Source organism: Hemiscyllium ocellatum, chromosome 31 (assembly GCF_020745735.1).
Source record: "Hemiscyllium ocellatum isolate sHemOce1 chromosome 31, sHemOce1.pat.X.cur, whole genome shotgun sequence".
Lineage (NCBI taxonomy): Eukaryota > Metazoa > Chordata > Chondrichthyes > Orectolobiformes > Hemiscylliidae > Hemiscyllium > Hemiscyllium ocellatum.
In genome coordinates, this window is record NC_083431.1 from 22513011 (window position 1) to 22527757 (window position 14747).

Below are 14747 nucleotides of genomic sequence, written 5' to 3' on the forward strand. Positions count from 1 at the left end.
TTAATGAGTTACATTCTTCTCATTATTAATACTGGGCTGTCTTCATCTAAAATATGATGAATTGTCTGTTAGGTCTTATTTCAATTGAATAACTACCTGCCCTGAGTAAAAAACCACCTCCTTCTTGATTGTGACACCAGTAGTTCAATAAACAACATTCATGTGTCACTCTGTAAGGAGTGCACGTCACAGACTGGGGTTTAAACGTCAGGCATGATTACTAATCTGGATACTAAGTCCATTTAAAGTTAGGGTCCATTTCCAAGAAGCACATGCAGCAAAACTTTTGTTCACAATCAGCTGCGTTTTTAAATTTGCTTGTGTTTGAAAATTTGAACAACGGGGATAAAAATAGATCTAGGAACACACAAAAATAGGAGCAGTTCTAAGCCACCTGAGCCCCGTGAGCCTACTCTGCCAATCAATATGATCATGACTGAATTATTTGTGTTTAAAATTCCACAATCCCGTCTACCTCCAAAAATGTTAAATTCCTCTGCCTAACAAGAGCCTATCTCCAGATTAAAAACGTTCAATGACTGCTTCCTCTGCTGGGACAGAGAATATCAAAGTCACATAATCCTCTGAGAGGAGCATTTCTTTTCATCTCAAACCTTAAAGAGTGACCCCTCATTTTTAAAACAGTGACCCCTAGTTCTGGTTTCACCCACAAGAGGATCCAATATTTCCTTTATACCTCGACCAAGTCACCCCTCCCTCTTCTAGATTCAGTGGTAACAAGTCCAGCCTTTCCTCAGAAGATAACCCACTTATTCAACATATCAATCTAGTTTAAACCACATCTAAACACCTCCAGTGCATTTACCTCCTTCCTTAAATAAGAAGGTCAAAACTGTTAACAGCGCTCAAGATGTGATCTCACAGTACTGGATATAAATTTTTTTGTTTATTAATGGGATGTGACCATCACTGGTTGGACCAGTGTTTATTACCTATTCCACATTGCCCTTGAGATGGTGAAGTTGAGTTAGGCCATAAAATCCCAATTTTGTATTTAATTCCACTCAGAATAAAGAATAGCATCCCATTAACCTTCTTCATTATGTGTAGTACTTGCATTCTAACTTTTTGTGACTCATATACTGAAACATATAGATCCCACTTCATCTCAGAATTCTTCAGTCATTTGCCATTCTTCCCACCAAAATGAACAACAAACCATTTTCCCATATTATACTCCCTCTGCCAGATTTTTGCTCGCTCGCTCAATCTATCCATATCTGTCCACAAATGTCTTATGTCTTCTTCATGTTGTGCATTCCTACTTATCTTTGGTTCATAATTATCATGTCTCCATTTTCCTCTCTGAATTCATGTATGGCTTGCTTCCTGCTGAGAACAAAGCATAAATAGACATGAGGACTGTCTAGGGTGATTCTCTCTTGTGAACAAGCCCTGAGGTTTTGTGCCAATCCACCTGGATATCAGAAACTCATGGCAGAGAACTGTAGGTGGGAGCTCCCATTCAGTTACCACCATTCAACCTTAGGTAGCTAGGCTTGAAAATGATCAGATGTTATCAGAACAATTGGAAATCACTTTGTGAACAGAAACATAATTAGTAGTTTTGATTTGAATAGTTTTAGGTTACACTTATTCAAATAAGTTTTTCAGTTTTTCAAGAACACATTGGGGAAACTTCATTACTAAAGTACTTTTACTCTTAAAATTGAAAGTTGCAATTTTAATCAATCAGTCTTTGCTTTCTATGTTTCTCACTGTGCCAGGGTATATTAGATTGCTTAAGTATAGTGAATGCAAAAAAGTTGAGTGGGAAAGGGAAGGTTAAAGTGCATGCTCAGTTGGGATTTTCTGTTCAATGAATTATCTAGTTGGAATCTCAGTTAGAAAGTCTATCGCTATAAAATATCAATATTTGATATAGTCATTTGGTCGGAACATTGTCAAACTCTTGCTCAGTCTCCTAATTAATTTGCAACAACTTATTATCAGCCGGTTTTCGACAGCTAAGTATTTAATTTTAAATATATACCTCCCATCTTAACTTTATTTGGAACCCTCATTCAAATCCTCCCTAGCACAACTCTAGTAGCAATTAACAATCAGAAATGGGAAATATAGCTTATTTTCTCCAAATGAATGAAGAAGCATTAAAGCTTCACTTCTGATCAATAAATTCAATACAAACTGGTTGTTAAACCTGGAACATTTTTTGCTTTGTATGGATCAGATACTTGTGTTTTATCTACAGCATAGTTTATGAGCCAAATTTAATAAACTGGCAAGTTCAGGTAGCACTGAATGCTCCATAAGTGCTTATTGTTTCTGACTAACCTTGTCTCATCTACTGTTAAAACACTCATTTGTGCTTTTGGTGCCTGCAGATATGACTAATGCAATGGTCTCCTGGCCCACCTACCAGTCTGTGTAAATGTTTACTCATCCAAAACTCTGCTGCCTATGTCTTGAGCTGCACCATGTCCTATTTATTAATCTCTTCTGTGCTCACTGTCCTACATTGTCTCTGTCTAACAATGTCTCACTTTTGAAATTCTCATTACTTTTTAAATCCTTCCATGTCCATGCCCCTTTCTCTCTTTGTAATCCACTCAAATCCTAACCCAGTCCAGAGAAAGGGACAGTACAATGCTGTCACAATTTCCTCTAGATGCTTGCTTGGTTTTAATTGTTCCACCATTGGTGGCCATGCTTTCAGCTGCCTAAGATCTGGAATACCCTGTCTAAATCCCTCCACGTTTCTTTCTCTCTCCTCCTCCTTTACAACACTCCTTAAAACCTACCTTTTCAAACAAACATTTGGCCACCTGTCCTAACCAATCCTTTTCTGGCTCAGTGTCAAATGGTGTTTGACATTCCTGTGAAGAGCCTGGCGTGCTTTACAACATTAAAGGTGATATATTAAAGGAAGTTGTTGTTGTAGTGAGCAGGTCCATTGATGCTCAGCTTCTGGTGAGAAGTGAGTGTCTGAAGCCACTGCCTAGTGCACAGTGTTCTATCTACATGAAGAGTTTTGACAAAGCTCTTTTACTTCACTTCTCTTCCCAGGTTCCAGGGAAAGTCCACATTAAGGCTGCCACTGGCTGGCCCTCATCCCTACAACCACATCACCGTGGAATCAGCATTCGACAATCCCATATATGAGACAGGAGTAAGTAATGAGCCCCTCCAGCTGAGGGATTTGGATCCTGAAAATGCGCCTGTCCTTACCTGAACAGCTTCCATCACATCACAGTTGTCCTCTTACAAGCTGCTTGCCATAGGCATGAAACCTGTTGAAGCCATCCGTCAGTCATCTCACAAAGTCCTTGCATTATATATTTAAAAACCATTACCATTCGTATTTATTTTCAATATAGCTTTTGTTCCAGATTCATTGTGACCTTTTGGTGTGTCAGTTACATTTTGGTTTTTGTTTCTGTTAGAAAACTGCAAAACTTCTGATAAAATTTCGCATGGTTATGTTTCTATTCTTGGTGATCTATGCTTTAGAATCTATTACATTTGATGTAAGCATTACTTTGGTGCAGTGTCTCTGCGTATCAGGATACTGAGGGGATTTCACTGTATTACTGAATGTGCAGTAAAGGAGGTCAGGTGATTCAAAATCAAATCGCTGTCAATGAAAATCGACAGTGAACTAGAAATCTGATATTTATTGAGTGACCTTAGCAGCATTCTGAGATAGTGCTCCCTGTGATTTCCAGCTTTCTTAATCTCCTGTTAATGTTGCTGCCTCACAGACACAGTTAATGTTTCTGGCCAGCGAACCTGTATTATGAATAAATAGTGAACAGAATGCACTCAGAATTACTGGAATTAGTTTTGCCCTTTTCAAGAAGAATGCAGATGAAGTTTCCGACATGTTCAAATTTCTGGAGCATCAGCAATTTACCTGAGAGTTGATGAATAGTTTACAGGTTCTTAAAAATAACTTGCTCTTCAGACAGAGCTAACCTGACTAAATTCAGTTTTACAGCAGACCTTAATGAGGTCATCAAACACTGACATCCCAGTTGAAAGGTTTTTAAAACACCAGTCCTTGATCACCTATATATTGCTTTAGACTTACCTCATCATCTTCCTTGGTCTTTCTCACCTTAGTCATTTACTGTATGTCCCCTTGACCTCAATTTAAAAGCCATTTGATGCTGAATCTCAATTTTTAAACACGTTAAAACATTTATACAGTACAGCCCGTGAATCAGGGTTGAAACATGATGTAAATGATTTAGCGCAATAAGTGATTGACTTTAGAAGTGTTCATGTTTGGGTTCTATTTTCTTCTGTTCACAAATAAAGCAAGCAGCACCTTCTCTTTGTTACACAGTCAAATGTATCAGTCTGAGGTGGAACTCTACTGAGCTTACCGATTAAACAGAGAGCGGATAGTTTTCATTCTTAATATGAAAAGCCCTACGCCGAGATATTAAATTGAAACTTTTCCACTGAAAAGGCTAACACAACCATTTGCTGTTATTTCTTGATGTGGATTATTTAGAGTGACCAGCCTTCTCATGCATCCACGTGAAGGGTGGGCTTTTCTTCCTCTCACAGATTCTTGCCTAACACTGAACAAAACAATAAGCTGGGAATGACAATATTTCTCCCATCCCCACTCCATGTCAGAAACCTTTAAAAGTAAAGCAAAAGAGCATATGGATGGGTGCAGCTTAATTAAAACTAAATCAACCCCAGTCTCCGAGTCCTGGCATTTTTACATAAGAGTCAGCTGCACTAACATCAGAAGCTTTGGTTTCACTTCTGCTCTTCATTTCAACTTTAACAGAGCCCAGCAAGATCAAAACAGACAAATGAAGCTCTCTGCCAGCTTGTTGCCTAAGTCCCACTTGATGTAGTTTTCAATTTAGCCACCAGTTTTATGACTCAGAACAGGGTGGAACCTGATGAGTCTGGGGCAGACAGTGGCTTGGTGGTAATGTTGATAGAAAATCTAGACTCCAAGCTAATGCTCCAGAGGGCAAGGGTTCAAATCCCACCCAACCTAAATTTAAAGTCAATTAGTTAAATCTAGAATTGAAAGATAATCTCATTAATGGTGACCGTGAAACTGTTAAACTGTTGTTGCAAAAACCCATCTGGTTCACTCATACTCTTGAATGTAAGCAAATCTAACACATTACCACCAATCTGGCCTTCATGTGACTCCAGACCTGGAGCAATGCCATTGACTCTTCATTACTCCTTGAATTGGCCTAGCAAGCCACCTAGTTCAAAGGCAGAATGGGATGGGCAGCAAGTGCAGACCTTGTCAGCAATTCCTCTGCCCATGAAAGAATTCTAAAAAAGTGAGGTCCTATGAAATTTGAGCACTAGGCAGCCTAATCAGCAGGCCCTCAAGGAACAGCTGGAAGTCATTTGAAAATTGCTTTCCAGGAACTCATTGAATGCAACCCCTCATCCCATAAAAATCATCCAAGATCATCCATAACATGCCTCCCCTACCCTATCATTCCTCCTCTTTATGAACAGCTGCTTCCCACCCTTATTTGAATGCTGTTGGTAATGTTCAACTTGAGGTTAGCGGATTTCCTGTGCACCCACAGTTGGTGAGCTGCCCATTAGAATTGACTGCATGCCCCATCACTATCATTGAGCAGGGAAAAGAAGACACCCTGGCAACTCTCTATCTGATCTGCAACCCAATAGAAATGCAGCCTCCACATCTCTAAGGTATTTTAAAAACACTCTCTTCGTAGAGATGTTTTACTGCTTCAGACGTAATGGAAATTCTAGCATATTCAAATTGAACAGATCAAAATTACAATACCATAAAATGTTGTTCAACACTTGTTTGCCACCATTGTCCAGAATGGTTTCATTCCATTGATCTTCACCTGTTTAAAACCTGACCAAAACAACGAGGAAAATATATCAACAGATCCATGGTAAACATATCTTATCACATCCAGTGAAGGGAAGTGAGACAAAAAATTGAGCAGGGAGCATTGCTCTACAGTCAGAGAGTACACATTCATTTTTTAGCCTATTCACAGATGCTGTTGCATCCTTAGTGCAGAGAAGAAAGTTAAATGCCAGGGGCAAATTTTTCCAAGATGCCCCTTCACTGAAGTTAGATGACAACCAGCGAAGTATTCCTGATTTTACAATAAGCCAGCGTATGAGATCCAGGTTAATTTCATGGAAAATTATAACCTCATTCTTTCTGTGGAGTCAGTAAACGAAGTGATGACTTATCTAGAAACCCATCATCAGCCTTGATTCAAAATATTAAAGTAATGACAAACATTCAGATCCCAGTCAAAAATGAAATTAAAATTATTTGAAATTTTAGATTTGTACAAATGGATCTAGTATGGTATTTTTATTCTGAAAGTAGAATTGCACATGATCAAACTGTATGGAACAGAATGGTATTTTTGCTGTATTTGGAATTTATTTTCTCGTTGTGAAAGGTGATTATTATTGCAAGGTGGTAATTTATTTTCAAATCAGTTTAACTGACAAATTAAGCTTTAAGACAGAAACAATAATGATCAAAACATATGCAAAGCATTGCCATATAGTGAATTAGCTCTAGTTATGGTTTTGGCATTATTTTGTTTGTGAACTGAATCTGTATATTTAGTTCTATAGCTTTATTTGCAATCACAGTCGGAATCCTCAAAATTGACCCCCCCCCCAAAAAAAAACTTAATGCTAGTCAAATTGAAGGATTGTATTGAATGCACAAAGATTTACTCCCAATTTACTTGTTATTTATTATAAGAAAAGTGCTCCAAACTGAATTATGCAATTGCTAAATCAATATGGTCTCTAGGAACTGTGAATGAAAACTAATTCATTATTAAAGTGTGTGGCATCTGTTCATTTTGTTTGCTGTTGTTTCTTGTTCTTCAATCATTTTGCAACTTCCTTTATGGAATACCTGGGGCTGGATTGTTGAAATATTACTGGCACCAAATCCTGTGGCAGAGAACAAGCAGTCCAGTAGGAGATACAGTTAACAGCTCCCTGTTCCCCACAATTAACTAACAGAGTGAGTTTTGAGCCAATTAGATTGATGTGTTTGGCATCTCATGAGCTTCCCTTTTACATTGACTGATCACCATTTAAAGATAGTGAACATCTCTATGACCCGAAATATAATCAGTTGTTCAGGTTTTCATCTAACTTGGCCAAAAGTTTTAGCTTATCAGCGGAGCAAGAGGTGTCAAAAGGATTGGCATGAACCCCACTGCTACAGTGGCTTTGAATCCTAATTGGAAAAGAATTTGGCTTCAGAGGCCACTTGTTGCTCGAACCAAGACAAATTGTATTGGCTTCAGACAAAAGAAAAGGCTCCAATCTTGACCAGCTCAGATATTTGTTAAAGCTAATATTTCAGCCTTTAGATTTGGCTGTCCCTTTACCTACCTAACCCTGGCACAGCCATAGCCCTTGATGTATGTCACTTCTGTTTTATTGTAATGCTGATCAGACCTGACTGAAGATTGCAAAAATGTCTCTATTTAGTCTGAAAAAGAAAACCAACTTGTCAGCGCCAGAAAATGTTAGCAGGCATGGAATCTTAACCCATTGCGTACCTTTCATTGTACAACAATCATGATGCTTTGCTGTCATAGCAAATGGACCGCTTTCCTGGGACTCTGAGGAGTTCAACAACAGAAAGAAATCCAGCCTTTTTAAACTATGCAAAGAAATTTATCAATTGTTTAACTGCTAAATCAAATGGCCTGCTCCCTGTATTATGAGCAATTAGTTTTGGAGTGCTTCAGTAAGGAACCAGGCCAAACACAATGAGTCAATAGCCTTTTTCTGTATTGCTAACCTTCTGTGGTTCTAACCAACTTGAATACAGCATTATAAACAACATTATATAAACAGCAATTTACAGTATTATAAACTTGATAGTTTGAAACCTAATGTGGTATTATTTATATCACCTTCTCTGCACCAGAAGGGGGGGGAAAACACTAAGTTGTAGTGTTACTAAATTGTAGAGTAATAGAGTTGTACAGCACAGAAACAGACCCTCTGGTCAAATTCATTCATGCCGGCCAGATATTTTAAATTAATCTAGTCCCATTTGCCAGCATTTGGTCCATATCCCTCTGAACCCTTTCTAGTCATATTCCCATCCGGATCCCTTTTAAATGTTGTTATTATACCAGCCTCCACCATTTCCTCTGGCAGCTTATTCCAAACATGCGCGATTCACCGTGTGAAAATTTGCCCCTAAGGTCCCTTTTATATCTTTCACCTCTCACCTGAACCCTACGCCCTCTAGTTTTGGACTCACCTATCCTGGGAAAAAGACCATGGCTATTCACCCTATCCATGCCCCTCATGATTTTACACATTTCGATAAGGTCACCCTGCAGTCTCCAATACTCCAGGGAAAATAGACTCAGCCTAACCAACCTCTCTCTATAGTCTTTTTGGTTTTCCTTCCTGGAGAAACGTCAAAGAATTTTATCACTAGGCCTCTATCACTCTGTGTTCCACTGGAAGGATGTGAGAGAGTTTTGGGCTGGAACATTTCAGGAGGATCAAGTCCTCAAGGACAGGACCATATGTATATTCTGATCTCCTGCTTGTTAGCTGCCTGTCTGTGGCTTGACATTACAGCACATGACCAATTATTTAACTTGTTGGAAATGTTCACCATCTAATTAGAGGAACTGATGCCTGACTGGAACAAGAAGGGAGTTATCAGGAGAGGCTGAATAGGCTGTGTCTGTTTTCCCTTGAGTGTCAGAGGCTGAGGGATAACCTTATAGAGGTTTATAAAATCATGAGGGGCATGAATAGGATAAATAGATCAGGTATTTTCCCTGGGGGTGGAGGAGTCCAGACTAGAGGGCATAGGTTTAGGGTGAGAGGGGAAAGATTTAAAGGGACCTAAGGGGCAACATTTTCACGCAGAGGGTGGTGCGTGTATGGAATGAACTGCCAGAGGAAGCGGCGGAGGGTGGTACAATTACAGCATTTAAAAAGCATCTGGATGGGCATATGAATAGGAAGGGTTTAGAGAGATGTGGGCCAAATGCTGGCAATTGGGACTAGATTAGGTTAGGATATCTGGTTGGCATGGACAAGGTGGACCAAAGCGTCCGTTTCCGTGCTGCACATCTCTATGACTATGACTCTAACCTCAGGCAGAAAGACAAGAATGAGGTTGCCTCCAAATGGAGGAATTCTCAGATGTCTTCTGCAAATTTGAGAATAAGGAAGATAATTCTATGGAAAGGTCACCTTTCCACAGGACTGGTGTTGGCTCCTTCATTGGAGTATAGTGTGTGGCTCAGCGAGTTTTCTGGCCTACCTTCAAGAGGCTCCTAGCTTAGGAGCTGCCAGGTTTCACAACCATTAAGAGACCATCCTGACAGTGGGGAGCTGTTCTCCTTTGGAGTGTGGCATCTGAATGGGTTTTCATTGGTTTCCTGCCTCTGTGGCACCAGTTGCTGCCTTTGTTCCCAGATCCCAGAAAACTTGTACCAGATTCAGAGCAACTTCTGTGAACGTTCCCAGTGTTCAACTATCTGAATGTCCTCTGCAACCCAGAGAGATTAAATGGTAAAACAAAGTTGGAAATGAATATACTGGGCCTCTATTTGGAGGTATGCAAGTCCAGTCAGAAGGGGTCTTGGAACAGAGTAGTAGTGTCCATACCTTTGGGTCAGGAGATCCAAGTTCAAGTTCCACTACAGTTATATCATAAAAGTCCAAACAGATTGATTGAAAATAACTGCAAGACCAGTTGAGCCACTTTAGCCTGTTTGCCAGGTTTATTGTTTTTACATTCTAGGAGAGCTGAGAAAGTTGACTCTCACAATGCAGGGATACATATCCGCTCAATGCTGCAACATAAGAAGGCAGGCAATTGTGAATGATGCAATCAATCTCAGATTAATAAAATACCATCCACTGAACAATGGACTCAATTACTCAGTGAGAACAATGCTAGTAGTTTGGCTGCCATGTGCCTGAAAATGAGAGATAAATTCATTTGCATTTTTGGCTTGTGCACTCAAACAGCCTTTCTTATCACATGGAAGCAGCATGGTTCGGGAAGGGAGTGGAGTGGCTACTCCAGTTTCAGGAAAAAGCAATCAATGAGAACCTAGTTACTGTGGAACATTTGCATTACCCTCATTCTGGGAAATAAAGTGGAGGTGAAAAGGTCGCATGGAGAACAATTTAAATGTTTACCCAAGACTTCTCTTTTAGCACCTATGTGCTGTTTGATATGCTGCTCAGACACTGAATTCATACTTGGACCAACATGGCACATACTTCCCGTCTTAAGCAAGATCACCTTCCCTGGCACTTTAATGGTGCCATCATTTCCTGGGTCCAACATCAACATGTAGTTTTGGGTCAGACTTCATTGAGAAGAACATTAACTGGTGTAACCCTATCAAGATCATTGCAATATGAGCAAGTTTAAAAGTGAATATTCTCCAAACATTGGTTCACAAGGTGACCTCTCAAAAGTCCCTCTAGTGTTGATCGGTCTCAAATCAGCAACATGATGGCACTCGCCACATGTAGGTCATTAGGAATCCTGATGTAGCTGACTACCTTGCTCCTTAGTAAGTCAATAATTAACACCAGCATTGAGGCATATGATCTAAACACACATACTCACACCAGAAATTAAATGCACTTTAGCCTATTTGTGTATTTGCTGGTAAAATTATAAGATCAATAAGAGTGCCTTGATGTTTTTGATCGTCGAATACTTTGTTTTCTTTGTTCCTAGATGCTGAGAGATGTGCATTAAGTAGATATGTTCCATTTACTTTGATTACGTTGACCTATATTGCTTGAGCATAATGCATTTTCTAAAAATTGCTGCATTAACTCAAACGGTATCATTGTCGACACACCTATAAATAGTCAGCATTCCATTGAACAACATGATCTGCATACAAATGCTCACTTCCATTCCAATGGCCTCCACCAGCAAGATGGAATGAAGCAGAATGTCTCATGAATACCAACCATCTCCAAGATCCCCCCCCAAGTTGCCCAATATTCTGATGGACATATATTGCTGTTTCTTTGTCGACAGTGGGTCAATATCATATAATTGTAACCATACCATTGTGGGTGCATCATTACTATGGAGAAAAAGGGTCATTCAATAAGAATGTTGATCTCCACTTTAATAGGTTGGTACGATATGGCCAATAAATATGACTGTGCCACAATTGTCCAAGTTCTGAGCACAATTTTTTTCATTGTCATGCTAATACTTATTTAGTTGCATATGTGATACTGTTCAGTAGATTTCATTTCCAATCATTTTCAAATTCCTCCATGGCCTTGCCCCTCCCTATCTCTAATTTCCTTTCGCCCTACAAGTTCTGAAATATCTTTACTCATCTAATTCCAACCCCTGCAGCATCCCTGAATTGAATTACAACCGCTCTGCTACCTTCACCCTAAGATCTAGAATTCCTGCTAAAACACTCCATTTAACACATGCAGCTTTAATCAAGATTTTGGTCATCTGCCCGAATATCTCCTTGTGTAGCTCAGTGTCATATTTCATTTTCTAATGCCCCTGTGAAGGGCTTTGGGATGTTCTATTCCAGTAAAAATCCTAAAGCTTCTTTATAAATGCAAATTGTTGTTTGTGTTTTGTAAGTCAAGTCTGTGCCTACTTTTATGCTGGGTTTAATGATAAAGGCCCACAATTTGCACTGACGGAATACACCAAGTGCCATCTTTATGTTTTTTGATTTTAGCCTTTTTTTTCTAATCAGTCTGTTCATAGATGGTATTTTACAAGCATCTGGAGCTGTTGGGATTTGAACCTGTGCCTCTTGGTGCAGGGATAGGATCATTACCACTGTGCCACAAGAGGGCCCCTCATGCCATTTTGATTAGCTTGAATTCAGGATTTCTTATTGTACGTTGTGGATCTCATTCCCCATTTTTCCCATGCATATAACAGGCCTTTGGTTTGCCTATTTTCACCAACCAGGGCCTGGAGTAATTTCTGACTGTTAAATTCTGTGCTACTTACACCAGATTCTTGAATATTTATCAACATTTTGTGGATTCCCATTTTATGACTCTATAATAACTCAGAAAGCCTGACTGGAAAGGAATATAATTTAAAACAGAGCCACTACTCATGGTGTACATGGGCTAGTCACAGCCTGATACAGATGGTTCATCCCTGGATCTGCTTTATTTTAGATTAGATTACATTACAGTGTGGAAACAGGCCCTTCGGCCCATCAAGTCCACACTGACCCGCCGAAGTGCAATCTACCCATACGTTTACCCTTTACCTAACACTACGGGCAATTTAGCATGGCCAATTCACCTGACCTGCACATCTTTGGACTGTGGGAGGAAACTGGAGCACCCGGAGAAAACCCACGCAGACATGGGGAGAACGTGCAAACTCCACACAGTCAGTCGCCTGAGGCGGGAATTGAACCTGGGTCTCAGTGCTAACCACTGCGCCGCAGTTTCTGTTTCTTTTCTATCCAGAAGTGTTCTTACACACAACTGAATGGCTTTCCCACCACCAAATCATCATGAGTTTTCTTTTGTTTTTGACTATTAATCACCACCAGTAAATCACCCATGTAGCCAATTAGAAATTTACATGCAAACCCCATTACAGGCAATGATGGAGGGGGAAGGAGAGGCGGGAAGGGATTAAATTCTGGGTCTGCTTTTTTGATGTATTTCTAATCATATTGTTCAGACATTTTATTATACACCTCTAAATTTGTGGTGAGATTTGAGCCTAGGCCTCCATAACCCAGAGGTGGGGATACTACCACTGTGTCACAGTGGCTCTCCTGGGACTGCTTTATATGTTTTTAGACATTTTGAAGCAGCCTCTTCAGAGGTGTTATTACACACCTCTAGAACAGGTAGAACTTGAACTTTGGTCACCTAGTCCAAATGTACGGATGACTATGCCACTAAAGCCACCTGACTTGCTTTATACTTTTTAAGCACTAACCACCATCAATAAAACATCCATGTAGCCAAATAAATATTTACATGCAAAGCCCACTTTGGGCAATGTAAACCACCAAATGTGAGGAGGAGGTAGGGAGGGAAGGAAGGGACAAAATCAAAATGCAGTTGGAAGGAGAAATAACGCACTGTATCCTCTTCAGTGTCCGCCTCTCTCTAAAGGCATTGAGTGCATTCATGGACACCGCACGCTTCTTCTCCAGGGACACCCGGGCACAAACATCACTGCTGAAAAGGGGCAGACAGTCAGCAGATATAATCCCTTTCACAGCCCACTGCCAGGACCTCTATTTTTTTATCTTTTCTTCCCAGAATTGCTACCTGCACAACTGAGCGACTTTCCCACCATCAATATCACCATGACATTCTTTGCATTTTTTTTCCTTTTGACTACCATCACCCATGCAGCTGGTTAGAGGTGGACAAGCAAAGCGCGTTATGGGTGATGCTAATGATCAAAGATGAAGGGGGTGGCAGGGAGAATGGGATGGGACTAAATCAAAATGGAGTTGGAAATACACCCCACCTCACACTAAAGGCATCAATGGACACCACATGCTCCTCGCCAACAGCACCTGGGCATAAACGTATCCCAGGAAGAAGGGCAGGCACGACCCCAAGGTCTGCTTTGTTTTTAACCAATTTTCTGAGCAACCTGCTCAGGGATGTTATTATATACCTCTGGAGCAGGTGGGACTTGAACCAAAGACGCCCAACTCAAAGTTAGGAAGCTATCACTGCGACATAAGAACATATGAATGGGGTTTTTTTTAACCTATTTTCAATAAATCAAATTGATGTAATAATCTAATAAAAAGGGCTTAAGCAATGAGTTCCAGCTGGGCATGCCATTGCCTGTTACTGAGGGAACCCAGTGAGTACCATAAGGAGATTCATTAGTGACTCTGCATGGGTCTCATATGAGTTTTCACAGACTGTGTCAATTATTTCCTGAAAACCCAAACTAGTGAGTCTTCCCTCCTTTGCTTCCTGACCTACTTTGAATTCCCAAACTGATTCTACTGAGACTGTCTCATATATCTTGCTTTACATGGACCATTGGCCTAGAATCCTTCAACTTTACCATGCGACGCAAGTCAATTCAGCTCACACCTGTTCACTGAAAGAAACAATCTCTTAATTCCATTCACCTGCTTTTTGCTATATCATCAGATTTTCTTTTCTTTTACCCCATTGATGTTTTAAAATTATAATGGTCCTTAAATAACTCCACAGAGGCCAGTATCCCATCATCAAGTCACCCTATATTTACACATGGCAAGCCCTTGACACTGATCCAGCTCTCTCAGAGCCAGCTCTCAGAGTGAACAGAATGTCTGATACATCAGCTTTGACAAAGGGTCAGTTAGACTCGAAATTTCAGCTCTTTTCCTCTCCTTACAGATGCTGCCAGACCTGCTGAGATTTTCCAGCATTGTCACTTTTGGTCTGATACATCTATTCTTTATTTTACCGTTGCTCAAGAACTTTATTCAACATTTACACATGTGAAAAAACACCCATGTGACTAGTGAACCATTACCAAGTAAAGCCTGATAAGGGCAATGCTTACAACACTCCTGATCTTTTCTGTCAGCTGAGGGTAACAGTTCCATCAGGGGGAACTCATATTCTATGAGGTCCACATAGCTGACCTCGTTACAATCACTACAGATCCCACCTCAATTGTTTCTGAAAGGATATTGCTTGAAATAACAACCCATTGTGTTAAAGCAAAAACATTAAGT

General features: G+C 40.1%; 1 protein-coding gene across 1 annotated transcript in view; it reads left to right on the forward strand.

Annotated features, from left to right (window-relative positions):
- Positions 1–3375, forward strand: part of sez6b (seizure related 6 homolog b) — a 428333-nt gene extending 424958 nt beyond the window's left edge. The window contains exon 15 of the mRNA XM_060847773.1: positions 3049–3375. Within this exon, the coding sequence (XP_060703756.1) occupies positions 3049–3214 (166 nt within the window). The 3' untranslated portion in view covers positions 3215–3375. The remainder of the gene's footprint in view (positions 1–3048) is intronic.
- Positions 3376–14747: the final 11372 nt, after the last annotated feature.